Source organism: Rhincodon typus, chromosome 9 (genome assembly GCF_021869965.1).
Source record: "Rhincodon typus isolate 14 chromosome 9, sRhiTyp1.1, whole genome shotgun sequence".
In the NCBI taxonomy this organism is placed as follows: domain Eukaryota; kingdom Metazoa; phylum Chordata; class Chondrichthyes; order Orectolobiformes; family Rhincodontidae; genus Rhincodon; species Rhincodon typus.
In genome coordinates, this window is record NC_063340.1 from 82,007,442 (window position 1) to 82,027,981 (window position 20,540).

At 43.7% G+C, this 20,540-nt stretch overlaps 1 protein-coding gene across 1 annotated transcript in view; it reads left to right on the plus strand.

The window, feature by feature from the left end:
• Positions 1-20,540, plus strand: part of LOC109924193 (FERM domain-containing protein 6-like) — a 74,126-nt gene that overhangs the window by 13,880 nt on the left and 39,706 nt on the right. Inside the window, exon 2 of the mRNA XM_048600936.1 lies at positions 14,689-14,893. Coding sequence (XP_048456893.1) covers positions 14,798-14,893 — 96 coding nt within the window. The 5' untranslated portion in view covers positions 14,689-14,797. The remainder of the gene's footprint in view (positions 1-14,688; positions 14,894-20,540) is intronic.

The following is a 20,540-nucleotide window of genomic DNA, read 5'->3' on the forward strand; positions in this document are numbered from 1 at the left end:
CAACGGAGTGCCACACGGTCAGAGGGTCGGTGCCGAGGGAGCGCTGCACTGTCGGAGGGTCAGTGCCAACGGAGTGCCGCACGGTCAGAGGGTCCGTGCCGAGGGAGCGCTGCGCTGTTGGAGGGTCGGTGCCAATGGGCCGCCACGCTGCCGGAAGGTCGGTGCCGAGGGAGCACCGCGCTGTTGGAGGGTCGGTGCCGATGGGCCGCCACGCTGCCGGAGGGTTGGTGCCGAGGGAGCGCTGCACTGTTGGAGGGTCGGTGCCGAAGGGGCGCTGCGCTGTTGGAGGGTCAGTGCCGAGGGAGCGCTGCACTGTTGGAGGGTCGGTGCCGAGGAGGCGCCGCGCTGTCAGAGGGTCGGTGCCAAGGGGGTGCTGCGCTGTCGGAGGGTCGGTGCCGAGGGGGCGCTGCACTGTCAGAGGGTCATCTTTTGGAGAGGATGTTAAAACAAGAGCACTTCTGCACAGTCAGTTGGATGTTAAAGATCTCATGGCACTGTTTCAAAGAGGGTCAGGGAAATTTTCAATGGGCTCCTGGTCAATATTTATTCCTCATGCAATACCACTTTTAAAAAATCCCAATTATCGGGTTGTTAAAACTTTGCTTGTGGAATCTTGTGATGGTCAAATTCGATGCTGCTCTTCCCACATTCCAACAAATGGCTGTGTCTGTACTTTGACATCTTAAGATGTTCCAGACATAGCGATGTGCAGCACGGAAACAGACCCTTCAGTGTAACTTGTCCACACCGACCAGACCTCCCTGTCTGACGTAGTCCCATTTGCCAGCATTTGACCCATATTCCTCTAATCCCCTCTCACACCCATCCCCATGCCTTTTAAATGTTGTGATTTCATATAAGTTTTTCAAGGCTTTTTTGAAATATCAAAGAAGGATTTCTACAAACAGAACACCACCTCGGCTGGTGTTAAAATTTGAAGCAAGTTAATGGGAAAGAGAGAATCTCTTTGGTGTATTTATCAAGATTGAAAAATACACCATATGAATACTTCATGTGATTTATGTTCACTGAAAGGTTTCTCGCATTTTGCTAACCTTTTAGAAACTTATGTCTGTATTGTTTCTGGATTTTTCAGATTAGGCTGGTGTTTTCCTTTTCAGACCATACATTGTATTAAGATGTGCTGTTTTAAAAGTGTGCAGATTGTGTGCTGTGTGTAATTCTATTACACACACGAGTACCAGCTATAGAGTTGCTTGGTTGCCAGCTAATCTCTGAGCTTTAACTTGCTTGGATACCACCTTGAACTCATGTGATTAATTCACTCCCAAGTCTCCGAGGCACCTTAAAATGGTCAGGGAGGAATTGCACCATTCTCTCTTCAGGGTTTTCCTGCAGACTCTGTCCTAACCTTGGACTTCCAGTTGTCCTCTGCCAAGATGATCCATCTTCAAATGAACCTAAGATGGTCGTCGCGGTGGGTGGTCACAGTGTCAGTGAAAACAGTTTGCAAGCAACAGGAGATTTAAAAAGTGGAGGTGGCAGTACAGCTGACCCTGTTCATCTCCATCATATGATCAGGTGTGGGAACCTTTTTGCAATTCCCCTCATAGTCAGCCCCCTTCCAAATTGGGGAGGGGAGGCTCTGGGGATAGTAAGAGTGCTCCTGCTAGTGCCATTGCTGAGATGAGCAAACGTGATACAATTGCCCTTATTCCTTCCTGACCTGTGAGGGTCAACAGCTGACTGTCAGCCTCTTACTCCAGCTGAACCTTCCTCACCTTTGCCGGATTTTAAAAAGAAACCCCGAGATGATACAGGGACTCCTGATCGGGGCCCCCTGAGGCTGGTGACTGGTGACTGAAGTGTGAGACTTTGCAAGAACTTAAAAATTCTCGAATTCTCTTGAGGGGGTGAGGGTGCTGGTTGGTGGTTGTTGTGGAGGAAGAGGTGGTCTGGGAGAGGGGTACAGGGAGCTGTTTCACTTTGGCCTGATATAATGTTGCAGAAGCGGCAGCCCCCGACTGCACACATGGTGAATGAAACAAAATGCTGAAACCTGGAGCTAGTGGAGAGAGCAGGATCTGATGAAGTTTTGTGGGGCTTAGAGCTTCTGTCATGTTCTGAAATTTCACAGGGCAGCTTCCTTGGGGCTCTCCCTGATGAAGAAAAATGGAGCAGTGAAGAAAAACCTGAGAAAATTGGAGCTCTTTACATCAGAATTAAAGAGATGATAGAGTGATTTCATACTGTTCAAAATGGTAAAGACTTGGGGAGATAGATATGAGACTATTTTTACAGTGATCCAAAATGTAGGACAGATTAATTCATTTTTATTAATTATTAATTTTCTGCTGTCATCTAGATAATAAAAATTAAAAATAAATTGAATTCATAGTGCCTATCCTTGATTATGTTTTGTCAGCTTAAAACTAGAATAACATCATCGTTCACTAGAATATTCAGAGATTGCCAGCATCTTTTCTCAAATATGTCTCTCTCCCTCGATGCTGTAGAAATCCACATCATTTCTTATTGTATCAATTACTCTGATTGTAAGATGATGCAAGTTGGGTATTTTTTGGCGACCAAACTTGGAGGGCAGTGAAATCAATGAAATTTAAATCGACACTATTGTGCGCGGGAAGGGGAAAAACTAGGTGATGCACACATTGTAGATGTACCTTGCCTTTAAGAGAGATTATTGTTAAGGGTTGGGATTAGTGCATATACAACGTTGAGACTCTGTCTGCTAGTTAGTCTTCAAACCACACGTGTAGCAATCTTTGTTCTGCTGTCATGTCTGCTTCAATTGTTATAATGTGTTTTATTGATTTAAATGAACTACCCCATGCAGCTAGTCAATCCACTTAGTTAATACGGCAGCACTTACGTCATGCCTAATGCTGACCCAGCTAAGGAGTGCACTGAAAGATGTCTAAGTGGGCTCCATGTGCACAACCAATATACTGCCGTAATCAACAAAGCAAAAGAATGTTAAACAATATAACCGAGGGAACAAACTACCAGCTGGAGGAAATCCTCACCTAACTGTTTCACACCCTAGCCAGACTCTGTACTCGGAGCACTAAGTCCATTCCTAGTTATTCAGAAACAGAAGGGAGAGTCAAGTGAGAAGAGACGGTGCTGTAAGACAGCTGCTTAGTAGGAGAAACATATAATTCTCAGTCTGGCAAAGTAGCAGTCTAAACAACTTACGTTTTGTAAAGAAGACAAAAATAGTATCACAGAATTTTAAAGCACAGAAAGGGACCACACAGCTATCTAATTCAACCCACAACCTGCTCTTTCCCCAGAGCCCTGCAAACATTTCAGTAATGACTCCATCTTGTTTCAGGACCCTTTCAGAATATGTTATTTTCGAGTGATCAATAGGTTGGAATGAATTTCCAGGCAGATTGGACTCCAACGGACAACTGGATGGTGGTTGGATAGAGAAAGTATGGTGTAGCAAGCAAATGGTCACCTTCCTCTGTAAGGACATTGTAATAGGCCAATTCATTAACCTGGAACCCCTTAAATTTCACTGACCATTTCAGGTGATTGTCTCATATTCATCAAAATTATTAGGCTATCATTATGAGAATGTAAAATATCTTTTGTAGTTAATAGTCTCCAAAGAATAGATTTCTTTTAGTGTGCATTTTGGGACCTGTTTCCTATGATCAAAATAGTTTCGTGAGAGGGGATTTTAACTTGAAAGTCTCCTGTGTTGGAATTTCATTCATGTTGCTTGTTCTGCTTGTATTTGGCATGGTATGAGACATTGTACAACAAAAAACAGAGAACTGCAGATGCTGGAAATCTGAAACAAAGACAGAAAATGCTGAAGAAACTCAGCAGGTCTGGCAGCATCTGTGAAGAGGAATCAGAGTTAATATTTTGGGTCCAGTGACCCTTCTTATGAACTGATGTTGTAACTTGTTTAGGTTTTTTGGTAAAATCTCTTGGGTGGGGATTTCTGTGCCAGTCTCAGGAACCCATTGTCAGCCTCAAATGGGGGTCAGAAATGGGGGCCCTGAACTGTGCAATTTTGACTTCATTATGTTGATGAAGGATGGAATTGGGCTAAATGTCTTCAGGCAGCCAAAGAGTCTGCCCAGCATTGAGGGAAGCTGTTTGGAAGTCCACCTCCGTACTTTGCAACTTCTTTCTAGTTGTTAGGTCCTAGTTTCTAAGGCTCTTTGCCCCTTTGGTCTCACTCCTTATGTCACCACCCATTCCTATTGCCCCTTTAGAGCCCCTTTACCAACTTTGTGCCAATGTATGTCAACCCATGACCCATTCCCCATTGGCCTCTTATAGCTCCTATGTCAAACCACGGCCCCTTGTCGCAGCATCCTTTGCCCTTATGCTCCCCAAACTGACTCGACCAGTATCCACCATACCCTCAGAGCTACGTTGAGATGAAATAAAGTTCTAAAATATTTATTATAAAGAAATATGTGGGAAACATGTCAGAACCCCTGTTCTCCCAACTTGGCAAAAATAGGATCTATCAGATATGGGCTGGGCCTCCTGGATCTGGAGTCTTTGTGAAAATCTGACCGATGATTTCTGCTGACTTCTTTGGTGTTGAGATCAGCTCTTGAGATGAGAGTTAAAACGTTTTCTGAAGCCATATGAAATTGATCCAAAACCTGGAGTATCATCTGGTCTTCTTAAATTTAAATGTTTGATAAAATAATTGTTTTGAGAGAACATTTCTGGTGTTATTTGAAAGAAGGAAGTGACACAAAATGGGCTAGCAAAAATTCCAATGACCATCTGTTTGTGCATAAAATATAATTATGTCAAATTGACTTGAATTTGTGTTCCTGTAAGTAATTATGCTTGCAAACAGACAGTTCATATGCTCAATGTCAAACAGTTTGAGATGTGTTTCATTGGAGGGCTGCTGAAACTTTTTGTTTGACTTCCTTCATTTATCTTGGCCAGCCCTTTGCTCCTTGGAAGTATGGATTCATCTTGATGCAGAGGGCCATTTCCTATAGCACCTGTGGCTTTAATAAAAACCAGATTCATCACACTGACTTGGAAAGGAGTAGGAACATGTTCCTTCACGAGAACTTATGAAAAATAGCCAACGTGTGCAGATATTTCCCAATTAATCTATTGACTGATGTCATTACACAACTCTGGGACTTGAACCCAGGCCTACTGGTCCAGCTGTATGGATACTACCATTGCACCTCTTAAGCCCTTGTCAAAGTGAGCAGTTGAAATTATTGTACTGTATCTACCTAAATGATGTAGGTTTGCTCATGACAACCATGGCATCTCAAAAGGAATATCCTGAGTTATTGAGGGCAACATAAGGGATGTTGTCAGTTCCATGAGGAGTGGAAACTGCTGTTGGAGCGCAAGAATGGCGATGTTCACTAACTTCTCCAAGTCGCTGTTCATCTTGTACAAGTTTGAAACAAAGTCCTCAGCATGTTATTTGACTATTTGCGACAAAATGCTGGCAATCCATGGCGTATGTTTCAGGAGAGATCATTGGGATTCAGTGTGGGAAGCCTTGTTAATTTTGCTTCGCCTCCATCGAAGAGACAGGTCACTGAGATGGCATACCAGCCTCTTCCTCTCTCCTCCTTACCCATCTCATTATGGGTCACAGTTCATTCAACACAGATCAGGGAGTGCATTTAGGACTTCTCTCTGGCTTAATACAACATCCTGTGCTGCATTTATTAAATTGGTAGTCTAGTAGCTTGTGCAGAAAGTTGGTGCTCAAATTTATTCTATTTTATCACTGTTTTCAGTTGCATTATTCTGAGTGAGAGGCAGATAAGGGTAACTCCGTTTTATACATGAAGAGTTAACTTTTTTTTCTACTTTTTTGAGTGCTGTGAACAGAAGGGTTCAGATGAAGGGTCACTGGACCAAAAAAAAAATTCAGTTTGCTTTCTCTCCACAGATACTGCCAGATCTGCTGAGTTTCTCCAGCAATTTCTGTGTTTGTTTCTGATTTCCAGCATCCGCAGTTCTTTGTTTTATTTTGTTTTGTGTAAGTGATTGACTGGACTGATGCCAAGGTCTTTCCTTTTTGGAGTTTGCAGCATGTGTTGAAGTAGAGGGAACTATACATGGGGTAATGTTATCCCTTGCTGCATGTGCACACCTAGGTGACTGAGCATCTTTGGCAGTAAGGAACAACATGTACTTCCAGCCAGGTTCTGCCTGTATTGCATACTGCCCGGGTACATCCTGGTACATTAAGTACATCCCTTTACTTACACATTTGCACTTTTCCTACCCTTGTAGGATCAATGATGCTTATCTGCACTGCACATTGTTTTCTACTAAAGGTGACTTGTACTCCTTCAGGAAGACTTGGTGTTCAGTCTGAATGAACACATCAGAAAGTTTAATGAGAATGATTGTGTCACAAATAAAAACAAATTCTGGAAAAACTCAGCTAGTCTGGCAGCATCAGTGGAGAGAAAACAGCATTAACGTTTCGGGGCCCAATGACCCTGGGGAAGGGTCACTGGACCCGAAGCGTTAACTCTGATTTCTCTCCACTGATACTGCCAGATTAGCTGAGCTTTTCCAGCAATTTCTGTTTTTGTTTCTGATTTACAGCATCCACAGTTCTTTTTGGACAATGGTTGATTGATGGATTGTGCGTTGGCTTTTCATCCTTGAAGCGTTTCCTTTTAGCTGATTATAATCACCACATTTAGATGCTTCAGAGAGTGAGAAGACAAGAGTTTTTTCCCCCCAAGAATAACATGTAAGCAGTTTGTGTCCACCTTGCCATCACAGTGCCAGCTGTGGGGTCTGTGCACCCCGCTGAGGATATGTTGATGGGATTCCAGTTGGCTAACTTTCCAACAACATCCACAGCTTAATGCAGTAAGATTGGACTTTTCTTTTAGCAACAGCACCCCCTGTTTCTTCAGCGTAGCCCTTGGGGAAATCTGATTATTTTCTGGATTCCCTGTAAATTTCATTTATTTAAAAGGAATTATGCAGACAGAAACGGTTGATCTGCCCAAAAGGTTTATGAGCCTTCTCCCACTCTGTCATCCAACCCTATCACTAAAACCTTTTATTCTTTTCCTCTTCAAACACTTCTTTTTGAAAAAGACCGAAATCCTCACATTGGTGGTTTACTTCTGATAAAACATTGCAGCTACAAATCCAACTCTTTTCAATTCTAGTTGCCAGTAGTTGGTAGAAAGTGTGTGGCAGGGGATTTCTGTAGATAAAGACTTCAGTATCAGTATAAACTCCGATCTAAAGCACAAAGGTCTGTCAGATACCTAATGCTTCTGATTTCATTGAATTCCTGCCGCCTGAGTCATTAACATATGGAGGTTAATGCCCTGTAACTTGTGAGGAATGATCTTCATGGTCTAATACTTACCCAGCATCAGTTAACTGATCTTTGTTTGGTTTGTGATACAGACAAATAATGGCTTTATTGAATCAGGCGCCACTGTTTTATCTCGCAAGTCTTTAATAACCGCACTTTGGATTTGACATACAGAGTGGGCATTCCTGACATTCTTCATGAAAGCCTCAAAGTTAATCTGCTCAAAACCTAGCGATAGAGGTTCTACAATTGCCCTCAGTGTTCCTGGGCAATGGAGCAGAGAAATTCAGAATAGTTTGTGCTACACCAGTGACTCCCAGTGGAAACTTCCCAATCAGGGTAGATGGGGTGTCGGTTGTGATGCTGCCTTACACAGGTGAATAGCTGTTCACTGCTCAACACTGGGAGGAGTTAGAGACTGAGACAGGCAAGTGTGAACTTCCGCACCAGATGCTGGTTCGCCAACCACTGTGGAGCATTTTCTGGAGGCAGCAAGGGGAGTGGTTGAGATGAATGAGGGTGGAAGGGAGTGCTACCCAAACACAGTTAGCTGGTAGCCATTTTGCCAAATGTAGAAGCTGTTGTTGGAGGTTATATGAGGAGCCCAGCACTCCAGGTACGCCTTGGGGCCGCTCATTCATGCTCGGCTACAGCTCCAACCTATTCTCTCTGTCCACTCCTTGCATCACAGCGGTATTGTACACAGTTTTATCAGAAATTCAACAAATTTGAGAGGAGGTCACGTCCTATGTCTGAGCTGCTGGCCCACTGGCCAATTCGGGACAATCTCTGGTGCCTGTCCAATCTCTACATGGTGTGACCCTTGCACCACCCCCCCCCCCCACCCCCAAACACCCCAATCTGATTGTGATGGCAAGGTATTGCTGAAAAAAAACACTTTGTCAAACCTTTTTGTCTTGCACTCATCAGGACCATCCACAAGAATATCTGTTCATTCCCTCCTATACGCAAGGAGGGTGGTAATTGATTGGTAAGTGGATTCTGATTCTGAAAGGTATTTACATGGAGAATGCAGCAGTTAATGATGAGCGACTGTTAACTGTCAGGATTTCAATCAGAATCCCCTTGTAAACCAATCAGTACACTCCTCTCATACAGGAAAACAAATGCTGATTTTCTTTTTTCTTGATTGGTATTCTTATGAATTGTTCTGATGGGTGAAAATCTTCCAAAAAAAATTATCTTTTTTTCAGCAATACTCCAAGTTCTTTATGATATTTGAAAAACACATGTGTGGTGTAAGGCAGTAGAGGGATATTCACCTCCTTTTTGAAGCTTTGTGGAATCAGTCTGAACTCCTCAGGGTAGAGCAGTGACTGAATTTAGTGCATTACAAGCATGGAACAGTGTTCGACCACACAGCCCATTGAGCCTTTCCTAGCAAAGGAGAAATCTTTGATTGAAAACCTAGAAAAGGATTTAATTTCTGTTCAAAAACAAAGTTGCTGGAAAGGCTCAGCAGGTCTGGCAGCATCTGTGAAGGAGAAAACAGAGTTAACATTTTGGGTCCAGTGACCCTTCCTCAGAACTGATGGTGGCTGGGAAAATGTCAGTTTATATGCAAAAAATAGGGAGGTGGGTGGGTAGGGAGTAAACGATAGGATAGAGCCCAAAGAGAGAGAAAGACAGTTGGACAGACAAAGGAGCTGCTAACGATCAGTATGGGAGTGTGAATAGTTGTTAATGGGGACTGTTAGTGACCAACAGAGGGTGTGTAATGGCAGGCCATGTGGTAACAAGGCCTGGTGTGTGGGGTAGGGGGCTGGGATATGGGAGAGTTTAGGCCCTAAAATTATTGAACTCAATATTGAGTCCGGAGGGCTGTACGGTCCCCAAGCGGAAAATGAGGTGTTGTTCCTCCAGCTTGCGTTGGGCTTCACTGGAACACTGCAGCAAGCCAGAGACAGAGATGTTGGCTAGGGAGCAGGGTGTTGCATTAAAGTGGCAGGCAACAGGTAGTTCAGGGTCTTTTTTGCGAGCAGAACGTAGATGTTCTGTGAAGCGGTCGCGAAGTCTACACTTCATTTCCCCAATGTAGAGGAGATCACATTGTGAACAGTAAATGCAGTCGACTAGATTCTGGGAAGTGATGCTTCACCTGGAAGGTATGTTTGGGCCCTTGGATACTGGGGAGGGAGGAGGTAAATGGGCAGGTGTTGCACCTTCGCCGGTTACAGGGGAAGATGTCGTAGGTCTGTGGGGAGGTGTTGGGGGTGAAGGAAGTGTGGAACAGGGTGTCCCGGAGGGAATGGTCCCTGTGGAAGGTGGACAAGGGAGGGGAGGGGAATATGTGTCTGGTGGTGGCATCTCGCTGGAGGTGGCGGAAATGGCATCTGATGATCTTGCTAATGTCCGTATCAACAACATCTACCCCCTGCCCTCATCGATCATTCTGCTCCCAAACCATTTGAGAGGAGGATATTACAAACAAACGTAGGTGTATGTGGACCTGCTTAATTGTTTCTCTTTCATAAATTTATTTTCTTTAATATAGCTGTTACTGCAACCATTTTTAAAAAATGGGCTTTGCTGCACTCTGTCTTGAATTCCATCAGTTTTATTTCCTGTGGGTTGAATTTGCGTGTGGTGTGGGCCTGAGCAAAGGATAGTCTCTGGATGTTTGGACTTCCTTTTTCTGGTTCCTTTAAAAAAAGACTCATTTTATTGTTTGAGCAACTGAACATAACACCACCTTAGCAAGCAGCTTAGTCGACCTAAAACCGGATTTATTCTAAGTAATGTGTGAATCCACCTAGTTTCACAATCAGACAAGTCTGTGTTTTGACTAGCAGTGTGGGGATAGGAGGGAGGTGTTTGTTAATATTTGAACACAGGCTTTTGTGAAATATAGAAATGGAATAGGAATTGATGGTACATGTGCAGATGTAAAACTAGCTCACATGGTGTGTATGTGTCAGTTGGGTATAATTATAACATTTAAAAGACATTTGGATAAGTGTTATGAATAGGATAGGTTTGGAGTGAGATGGGCCAGGAGCAGGCAGGTGGGGCGACTTTATTTTGGGACCATGATGGGTCCCTCCACATCATTTCTGTTTTTTAAGTTGTGAGAGTGAGTTTGTTAACACAAATGCAGAGTAGATTGACAGCCTCAGGATATTATTGTAAACTTTTCTTTGTTTAATGTCTTTTGTTAATAGCTCAATGATTATCTACACATGATGAAGAGAAGTCGTGCTTATAGCTGCTGTTCTTGATGATGTGTTCAGATTTTGTTTGGACAACAACTTCAGGTTACTCTGCTAGTCAGAGTAGAAATGAAAGAATAGGCAGGATAAATGAATGGGTTGAGAGATGGTGCAGGAGGGAGGGGTTCAGAATTTTGGGACATTGGGACCGCTCCTGGGGGAGGTGGGACTATTACAAATCGGACGGTCTACACCTGGGCAGGACTGGAACCAATGTCCTAGGGGGTGCTTTTGCTAACGCTGTTGGGGAGGGTTTAAACTAATGTGGCAGGGGATAGGAACCAAATGAGGAGGTTAGTGGACAGTAAGGAGGTAGTAACTGAAGCCTGTAAGAAACTAGATAATGAAGTCAGTGTGACTAAGGGGAAGAGTAGGCAGAAAGCAGATGATGAACGCAAAGGGACAGGTGGTCTGAGGTGCATTTGTTTTAATGCGAGGAGTGTAGTAGATAAGGCAGAAGAACTTCGGGCTTGGATTAGTACCTGGGAGTATGATGTTATTGCTATTACTGAGACTTGGTTGAGGGAAGGGCAAGATTGGCAACTAAATATCCCAGGATATAGATGCTTCAGGTGGGATAGAGAGGGAGGTAAAAGGTGTGGAGGAGTTGCAATACTGGTCAAAGAGGATATCACAGCTGTGCTGAAGGAGGGCACTATGGAGGACTCGAGCACTGAGGCAAAATGGGCAGAGCTCAGAAATAGGAAGGATGCGTTAACAATGTTGGGGCTGTACTACAGGCGTGAGATAGAGGCAGAAATATGTAGACAGATTATGGAAAGATGTAGGATCAACAGGGTGGTGGTGATGGGAGATTTTAATTTTCCCAACATTGACTGGGATTCACTTAGTGTTAGGGGTTTAGATGGAGCAGAATTTGTAAGGAACATCCAGGAGGGTTTTCTAGAGCAGTATGTAAATAGTTCAACTCGGGAAGGGGCCATACTGGACCTGGTGTTGGGGAATGAGCCCGGCCAGGTGGTTGAAGTTTCAGTAGGGGATTACTTTGGGAATAGTGATCACAATTCCATAAGTTTTAGAATACTGATGGACAAAGACGAGAGTGGTCCTAAAGGAAGAGTGCTGAATTGGGGGAAGGCCAACTATAGCAAAATTCGGCAGGAGCTGGGGAATGTGGATTGGGAGCAGCTGTTTGAGGGTAAATCCACGTTTGATATCTGGGAGGATTTTAAAGAGAGGTTGTTTAGAGTCCAGGACAGACATGTCCCTGTGAAAATGAGGGATAGAAAGGGCAAGATTAGGGAACCATGGATGACAGGTGAAATTGTGAGACTAGCAAAGAGGAAAAAGGAAGCATACATAAGGTCTAGGCGACTGAAACAGACGAAGCTTTGGAAGAATATCGTGAAAATAGGACCAATCTGAAACAAGGAAATAAGAGGGCTAAAAGGGGTGATGAAATATCATTAGCAAACAGGGTTAAGGAAAATCCCAAAGCCTTTTATTCATACATAAGGAGCAAGAGGGTAACTAGAGAAAGGGTTGGCCCACTTAAGGACAAAGGAGGGAAGTTATGCGAGGAGTCAGAGAAAATGAATGAGATTCTTGATGAGTACTTTGCGTCGGTATTCACTGAGGAGAGGGACATGATGGATGTTGAGGTTAGGGATAGATGTTTGATTACTCCAGGTCAAGTTAGCATAAGGAGGGGGGAAGTGTTGGGTATTCTGAAAGGCATTAGGGTGGACAAGTTCCCAGGTCCGGATGGGATCTATCCCAGGTTACTGAGGGAAGTGAGAGAGGAAATAGCTGGGACCTTAACAGATATCTTTGCAGCATCCTTGAGTACACGTGAGGTCCCAGAGGACTGGAGAATTGCTAATGTTGTCCCCTTGTTTAAGAAGGGTAGCAAGGATAATCCAGGTAATTATAGACCGGTGAGCCTGACGTCAGTGGTGGGGAAGCTGCTGGAGAAGATACTGAGGGATAGGATGTATTTACATTTGGAAGAAAATGGGCTTATTTGTGATAGGCAGCATGGTTTTGTGCAGGGAAGGTCATGTCTTACCAACTTGATAGAATTCTTTGAGGAAGTGACAAAGTTGATAGATGAGGGAAGGGCTGTAGATGTCATGTACATGGACTTTAGTAAGGCGTTTGATAAGGTTCCCCATGGTAGGCTGATGGAGAAAGTGAAGTCGCATGGGGTCGAGGGTGTACTAGCTAGATGGATAGAGAACTGGCTGGGCAACAGGAGACAGAGAGTTGTAGTGGAAGGGAGTTTCTCAAAATGGAGAACTGTGACCAATGGTGTTCCACAGGGATCCGTGTTGGGACCACTGTTGTTTGTGATATACATAAATGATCTGGAGGAAGGTACAGATGGTCTGATTAGCAAGTTTGCAGATGACACTAAGTTTGTGGAGTAGCAGATAGTGAAGGGGACTGTCGGAGAATGCAGCAGAATATAGATAGATTGGAGAGTTGGGCGGAGAAATGGCAGATGGAGTTCAATCCAGGCAAATGCGAGGTGATGCATTTTGGAAGATCCAATTCAAGAGCGATCTATATGGTAAATGGAAAAGCCCTGGGGAAAATTGATGCACAGAGAGATCTGGGTGTTCAGGTCCATTGTACCCTGAAGGTGGCAACGCAGGTTGATAGAGTGGTCAAGAAGGCATACGGCATGCTTTCATTCATCGGACGGGGTATTGAGTACAAGAGTTGGCAGGTCATGTTACAGTTGTATAGGACTTTGGTTTGACCACATTTGGAATACTGTGTACAGTTCTGGTCGCCACATTATCAACAGGATGTGGATACTTTGGAGAGGGTGCAGAGGAGGTTCACCAGGATGTTGTCTGGTATGGAGGGCGCTAGCTATGAAGAGAGGTTGAGTAGATTAGGATTATTTACATTAGAAAGACGGAGGTTGAGGGGGGACCTGATTGAGGTCTACAAAATCATGAGGGGTATAGACAGGGTGGATAGCAAGAAGCTTTTTCCCAAAGTTGGGTACCCAATTACTAGGGGTCACGATTTCAAGGTGAGAGGGGAAAAGTTTAAGGGAGATATGCGTGGAAAGTTCTTTACGCAGAGGGTGGTGGGTGCCTGGAACGCGTTGCCAGCAGAGGTGGTAGAGGCGGGCATGATAGCATCATTTAAGATGTATCTAGACAGATACATGAATGGGCAGGGAGCAGAGGGATACAGATCCTTGGAAAATAGGCGACAGGTTTAGATAGAGGATCTGGATCTGCACAGGCTTGGAGGGCTGAAGGGCCTGTTCCTGTGCTGTAATTTTGTTTGTTCTTGTTCTTTGTTTTTATGTGTTTGTAGCAATAACTGATTTTAAAAATATTATCAAATGGTGGCTTTTAAGCAGGTCCACCTACGTATGTTTCAACGGTGTAAGCAACTAGGACAAAGCCCCAGATACCCAACACAGGCTTTTTTAAAGACTCTACCTTGACACTCAGTCACCCCTGTATCTGCCCCCAATCTGGTTCTGGGGTTGGTAAGACTGACTGGACCACACTTATCCAGTGGGGGTGAGAATTGGGCCCAATTAGATGTTTTCTGCTTAGTGGTGAAAGTCCAGCCCTATGACTGGTGACCTGGGTTTTGAGGAAGGGCATGAGGTGTGAGGTTTTGACAGGGAACTCCAATATTTGGGGCCTAGCTGGCTGAAGGCGTGGGTACCAAACGTGAGGCATGGGAAATCAGGGATGACAAGGAGGCCAGAGCGAGAGCATTGCCAGACAACAGCTACTTAAGACCATTCTAGCAAACTGTTCTTCTTATAAAACAAAAGACACTCTGATAATCTGTTGACAGCTTTGAGGGAACAAAAGTTTTTTTTATGAGTGCATCCTCCTGCAACCAACTACTCCTTTAAATCTATCTCTTTGACCAAACTTGTCATAGCACTCATCTCAAAATCTTATTTTGTTGCATAACATTTGTGCCAGTGCTGATGTAAGTTTGACTTGGGTCGCCAGAATTCCATTAAACACGTCTGCGCTTCCTTCATTTTTCTTGGATGTCAGGTGTGATTATTATTGTCGGTAATGCATCATCTGTGGCTATGACTCCTTAATTGTGTTTCCCTCGACATGCCCACATCTGCACGTCCCAGTCCATTGCATGCTTTGTTTTAATTAATTAACATTGAAATGTGTCATTTGGCAGGGAAAACGAGGACAGACTGAATGTGGTCCTACATTCGGTGAAGAGAACGTCATAACAGGCTGGATTGCACCAGAGAGTAATTAAACTCCAAACTTCCCACAGTCCTGACATGAGCAAGCAGCTTTTCCAAAATAAGATGATGTCAGGCCAACGCGTTGTTTCTGTACTTCTGCCAAACAAGGAACAACTTGAAGTTCTCATTGGGGTGAGTAGAAATTTCTTTGTGATGACAAAAAGGAGCTGACCGCAGCTTAGATTTTATTGCAACAGGAGTATCGATCAATTCATTTCCTGTTGTAAATCCTTAGGAGTTTCAGTATAGATGCTTGACACACACACACACACACACACAGAGTTAACTATGTGAATGTCGGTCAGTTCATTATATTACTGTGCTACTTGGTAATGTCGAAAGACATGTCTATCATCCGACGGTTGGCTGTAATGCACTGAGGTGTTCCTGGTTCCTGGACTGGCCACATTCTTATGATGCTGTGATAGCTACTGGTATTGCAGCAATTTAACAGCCTGGCTTAAATGTCAGGATCAGTTTGGATGGTAAACATAATCTAATACAAGCCAAGCACACGTTCAAACTAGGATTTCCCTATTCTTGGCCTCTCTAACTTTAATTTTATGTTATATTTTCACATTTTATACTTTTTTTTGACACTTTGTAATAGCGCCAAAGCAATATAATGTGAAATTAATATTTCATGCCTAGTTTTATATTTGTAAATACTTTTTGATATGATTTACCTGTGACCTCCTATGAAACGTCAGAAGCATTTTCTACATACCTAGTATTCAGCAGTCTGTAGAAACCTCAGTGCACTGTGACTGAAATGAGCAGATGTGCCATGAGGAATCCAGTTAGTAATTAATTAGTTGAGCATTAGTAAGAAAGTAATCTTAAAAGTCGATCTGAGCACCACGTTCTTTCTGCAGGACATTCACCCCTTCACTAACACCACCTCCTGATTGGAAGAAGTGAAATTCACTTTCAGGAGCGAAGCTACACTATTAAATAATGCGACATAGAAAAGACGAAGCAAAGTCTCTGAGCTGGGCTTTCTGTTCAAAGTACTCTCTCCCTCATACCTGTCTTAAATGGAAGCATCTTCAATATTTAACAATTGTTCATTTTCTGATTTCAGTGGCCTTCTAGTTTGAGCTGCTCAGATATAGGGCAGTGCTTGGATGGTGATAATGGCACCGAATGAGAAACCCAAAGACTCAGGCCAATGTTCTGGGAACATGGGTTTGAATCCCACCATGGCAGATTGTGAAAAGTCCAGAATAAAAAACAGTTTGCTTTTAAACATAAACATTTGATTCACTGATGTGTCTTGGGGAGGAAATCTGTTGTGTTTATATGTGAGTCCAGACAACAGCAATATGGTTGACTCCTAACTACACTTTGGGCAATTAAGGATGGGCAATAATTGATAGTCTAATCTGTAACTGATTTTTTTTTAACAAGACTGTTAGAGTGGCTGAAATCATTGGTCTACTTTATTTATTGCCATCTCCAGTGGAAATTATTAAATAGTGGTGATCATAATACTTCACGTTTTAGGTTTGTTATGGAAAAGGAAAGAGATGGTCTCCATAAAAACAGTTTTGGATTAGGTGAAGGCAGATTTAGTTAAAATAAGGCAGGATCTGACCAAAGTAGACTTGGAACAGCAACTTCTGGGTAAATCTGCAGCAGAACAGTGGGTAGGTGGGGATGAAAATGGAACCGTCAAGAGTACAGGCCCAACATGTTCTATTTGGGATGAAACATAAGAGAACAAACCCAGAGATTCCTGGATGTCTAGGGATACTCAGATCTGGATAAGAAGGAGGCCTTTAACAGGTACAAATAGAACAAATCATCAAAGGCCCTAGCAAATTGTAGAAAGTGAAGGTGAACTTAAAGCAACTAAGAGAGCAAAAAGGGCCATGAAGAAATACTGGCAAGTAAGATCAGGGAGAATCACAAGATATTTTGCAAGTACATCACGGGGATGAGGATAACCAGGGAAAGAGTAGGACCCATTTGGAACCAGTGGGGCAATGTGTGCATGGAGCCAAAGGATATTGGTAGGCTATTAAATGAATACCTCCCTTCTGTCATCACTCTGGAGAAAGAGGATATGGGTACAGAATTTGAGGAGCGGGATTGTGAGGTTCTTAAGCAGATTGACATATGGAGTGAGGGGATATTGGGGGTTAAAAGTGGATAATTTCCCAGGTCTGGATGAGTTTTATCCCAGGCTATTGTGGGAGGCAAGGGAGGAAATTACAAGGCCCTGGCCACAAGGGAGGTGCCAGAGGACTGAAGGACAGCTAATGCGGTTCCACTTTTCTAAAAGGGCAGTAGGAATAAATCAGAGAATTACAGACCAGTAAGTCTCACGTCAGTGGTAGAGAAACTATTGGAGAAATTCTGAAGGAGAGAATTAATCACTATTTGGAGAGATATGGTTCAATTAGGGATAGTCAGCATGGTTTTGTCAGACAGAGGTCATTCCTCACAAATTTGACTGGATTTTTTGAGGAGGTGACCAGGTGTGTAGATCAGGGTAGTGCAGTTAATGTAGTTATGGATTTCAGCAAAGCCTTTGTCAGGGTTTCACGTGGGAGATTGAGAAGGAAGGTAAAATGCTCAAGGAATCCAGGGTAACTTGGCAAGTTGGATCCAAAATTAGCTTAATGACAGAAGACAGGAGGTGGTGGTAAAAGCCTGGAGCCCAGTATCCCGTGGTATGCCATAGGGATCAGTGCTAGACCCCTTATCATTCGTGATGTATACAAATAATGGAAATGAAAACACAGGGTATAAGTAAGTTTGTGGATTGGCTAAATAGTTGACAGTGAGGAAAAAGGTCTTGGATTTTAGGAATATATAGATGGATTGGTCAGGGGCAGATGGAATTTAACCCTGGTAAATGGGAGGTGAAGTACTTTGGCAGAAGTAACAAGGCAAAGAAGTATGCGATGAATGGTGGTCACTGGGAAGCTCAAAGGGATCTTGGGGTGCTTGTCCATAGATACCTGAAGGTGGCAGGACAGGTTAATAGAGTAATTGAGAAGGCGTACAGACATGTGCCTTTATTAGTCATGGTGTAGATGGTAAGAATAAGGAGTTTATGTTGGAGCTGTACTGTACTTTAGTTAGGCCACAGCTGGCAGTTCTAGTCACTGCTCTGGAGGAAAGATGTGATTTGCACTGGAGAGGGTGCAGAGGAGATTAACTGGGATGTTGCCTGGGATAGAGCAGTTCAGCTATAGAGAGGAGCTGGATAGGCTCGGGTTGTTTTCTTTAGAGCAGGGACGGCTGAGGGGGCGCGGTGGGGTGCGGATCCTGAGGGGCATATGATTGAGGGGCATGAGCAGCGTGGAAAGAAGGCAGCTTTTCCCCTTAGCAGAAAGGTCAGTAATGATGGGGCATAATTTTAATGTGAGGGACAGGAGGGTTAGAGGGGATTTGAGGGAAAATCTTGGTGGGAATTTGAAATGTGCTGCCTGGAAGCATGGTTAAGATGGGCAGAATGTTTAATAAGTACTTGGATGGGCACGTGAAATGTCATAACACCCAAGGCTATGGGCCAGTTGCTGGAAAGTGGGACCAGTGCAGATTTAGAACAATTTTTTGGTTGGTGTAGATTTGATTGGGGTTCTTCTGTACTGTACGATTTCATGAATTCGGTATAATATCAGCAGATTCCTTAACCAATTCCTTAGCCAACAGCTGTACTTCCAGTCATACAGATAAGATTACAAGAGGTGGCAACCAAACAATGCTGTTTTGTTTCATCATCTATGTTTATATTTCACTGAAAGTTGTCTCACCATTAAGATTGTTGCTATTGTTTGGTGACTAATTGCTTTTTTGGTTCCTAATTTTAAATCCACAGGTAAAATTTCATTTTCATAGATATTTTAATCGGGTTGTTCGAGTATGGGATGAAAAACACAGTTGCTATGATTGTAATTTCCCTGTTTTAGTTCAATTCCGTATTGAGATCTATTAAAAGCAACAACCTGCCAATTGGTTAAAGCGGTGGGGACTACAGTTGTTTGCTCTCTGTTTATTCCCCCCATTCCCTTCTGCCCTCTCCCAGAGGTGGTTCTTTCTGTTGGGGTACTGTATTACAGGTGTTGGCAACACTCTGTGACCCTCTGCCGGGTCTTGAAGGGGCGTATTGGATGGCTATTCAGCTGAGTGTGGGAAGAATCAGAGGTGCTGTTGATCCTGTTTTTCCCTGTTGTTTCACTTCTGCAAGGTGTGGGGATTACTGAGCAGTACCAGGAGCCCTCGCTTGAAATTCTGTGTTAACGTTAACACTGGTTAAACAGCCACATGTAACTCACTCTGAGATAGTAAGAACTGCTAATGCTGGAGTCAGAGATAACACAGTGTGGAGCTGGAGGAGGACAGCAGGGCCAGGCAGCATCAGAGGAGCAGGAAAGCTGACGTTTCGGGTCGGGACCCTTCTTCAGAAATCAGAGATGAACGGCTGTGTATTTCCAGCATTTTCTTTTTTATTCCCATTTTCAATGCTTGCAGGTTTCTTTAAAGTCTAGGAAGAACCCTCCTCACTAGTTGGAGTTGTCTTGGCTTTACAGTTGCAGCCAATTGTTTCTTTTAGTTTTTATTTCTGCTCCTGTGTAGGAGCTATACGTGCACGTTCTGTAACAATCTATGTCTTTGGTACATAATAATGAATTCAAACATTGAAGTTGCTTGTTTATATATTTTTAACCTGATTGTTTAGGAACTCTGCAGTGGTCTTTGAGCATTTTCTTTCATGCAATAGAGAAAGAAGTATATACAATTTTATAGCATCTTGTTTGACCTTATGAGGCCGTAAGACTTAGGTGCAGAAGTAGGCCATTCAGCCCGTCAAGTCTGCTTTGCCATTCTATGAGCTCCTGGCTGATCTGATAACTCTCCAAACCACTTTCCTGACTTTTTCCCCATAACCCTCCATTCCATATAAACTTTACAGCCATTGAACTATAGTCACTGCTGTAATGGTGTGCACGTCATTCACAGATGTGGTCATGTTGTTAACTTGCTTCAGTTAACACATGAATACCGTGATCCACCAATTAATGCACCTGTATCCTGACTGTGAGAGTGGGATGCATATTTCAAAATGAACGCTCAGATCGAATGCATTAATTAACACTTCCCATGTCCAGTTATAAATATTTATTTTTCTCACTGATCACATTGACAAGACTGCAACAGGTTAAGAATAGAGATAGTAGGAACTGCAGATGCTGGTGAATCTGAGACAACAAGGTGCAGGGCTGGATGAACACAGCAGGCCAAGCAGCATCATAGGAGCAGAGAGGCTGACGTTTCGGGCCTAGACCCTTCATCAGAAAAGGGGGAGGGGAAGGGGGTTCTGAAATAAATAGGGAGAGAGGGGGAGGCGGATAGAAGATGGACAGAGGAGAAGATAGGTGGAGAGGAAACAAACAGGTCGAAGAGGCGGGGATGGAGCCAGTAAAGGTGAGTGTAGGTGGGGAGGTAGGGAGGGTATAGGTCAGTCCAGGGAGAACGGACAGGTCAAGGGGGCGGGATGAGGTTAGTCGGTAGGAGATGGAGGTGCGGCTTGAGGTGGGAGGAGGGGATAGGTGGGAGGAAGAACAGGTTAGGGAGGCAGGGACGAGCTGGACTGGTTTTGGGATGCGGTAGTGGGAGGGGAGATTTTGAAACTTGTGAAATCCACATTGATACCATTGGGCTGCAGAGTTCCCAAGCGGAATATGAGTTGCTGTTCCTGCAACCTTCGGGTGGCATCATTGTGGCACTGCAGGAGGCCCAGGATGGACATGTCGTCTGAGGAATG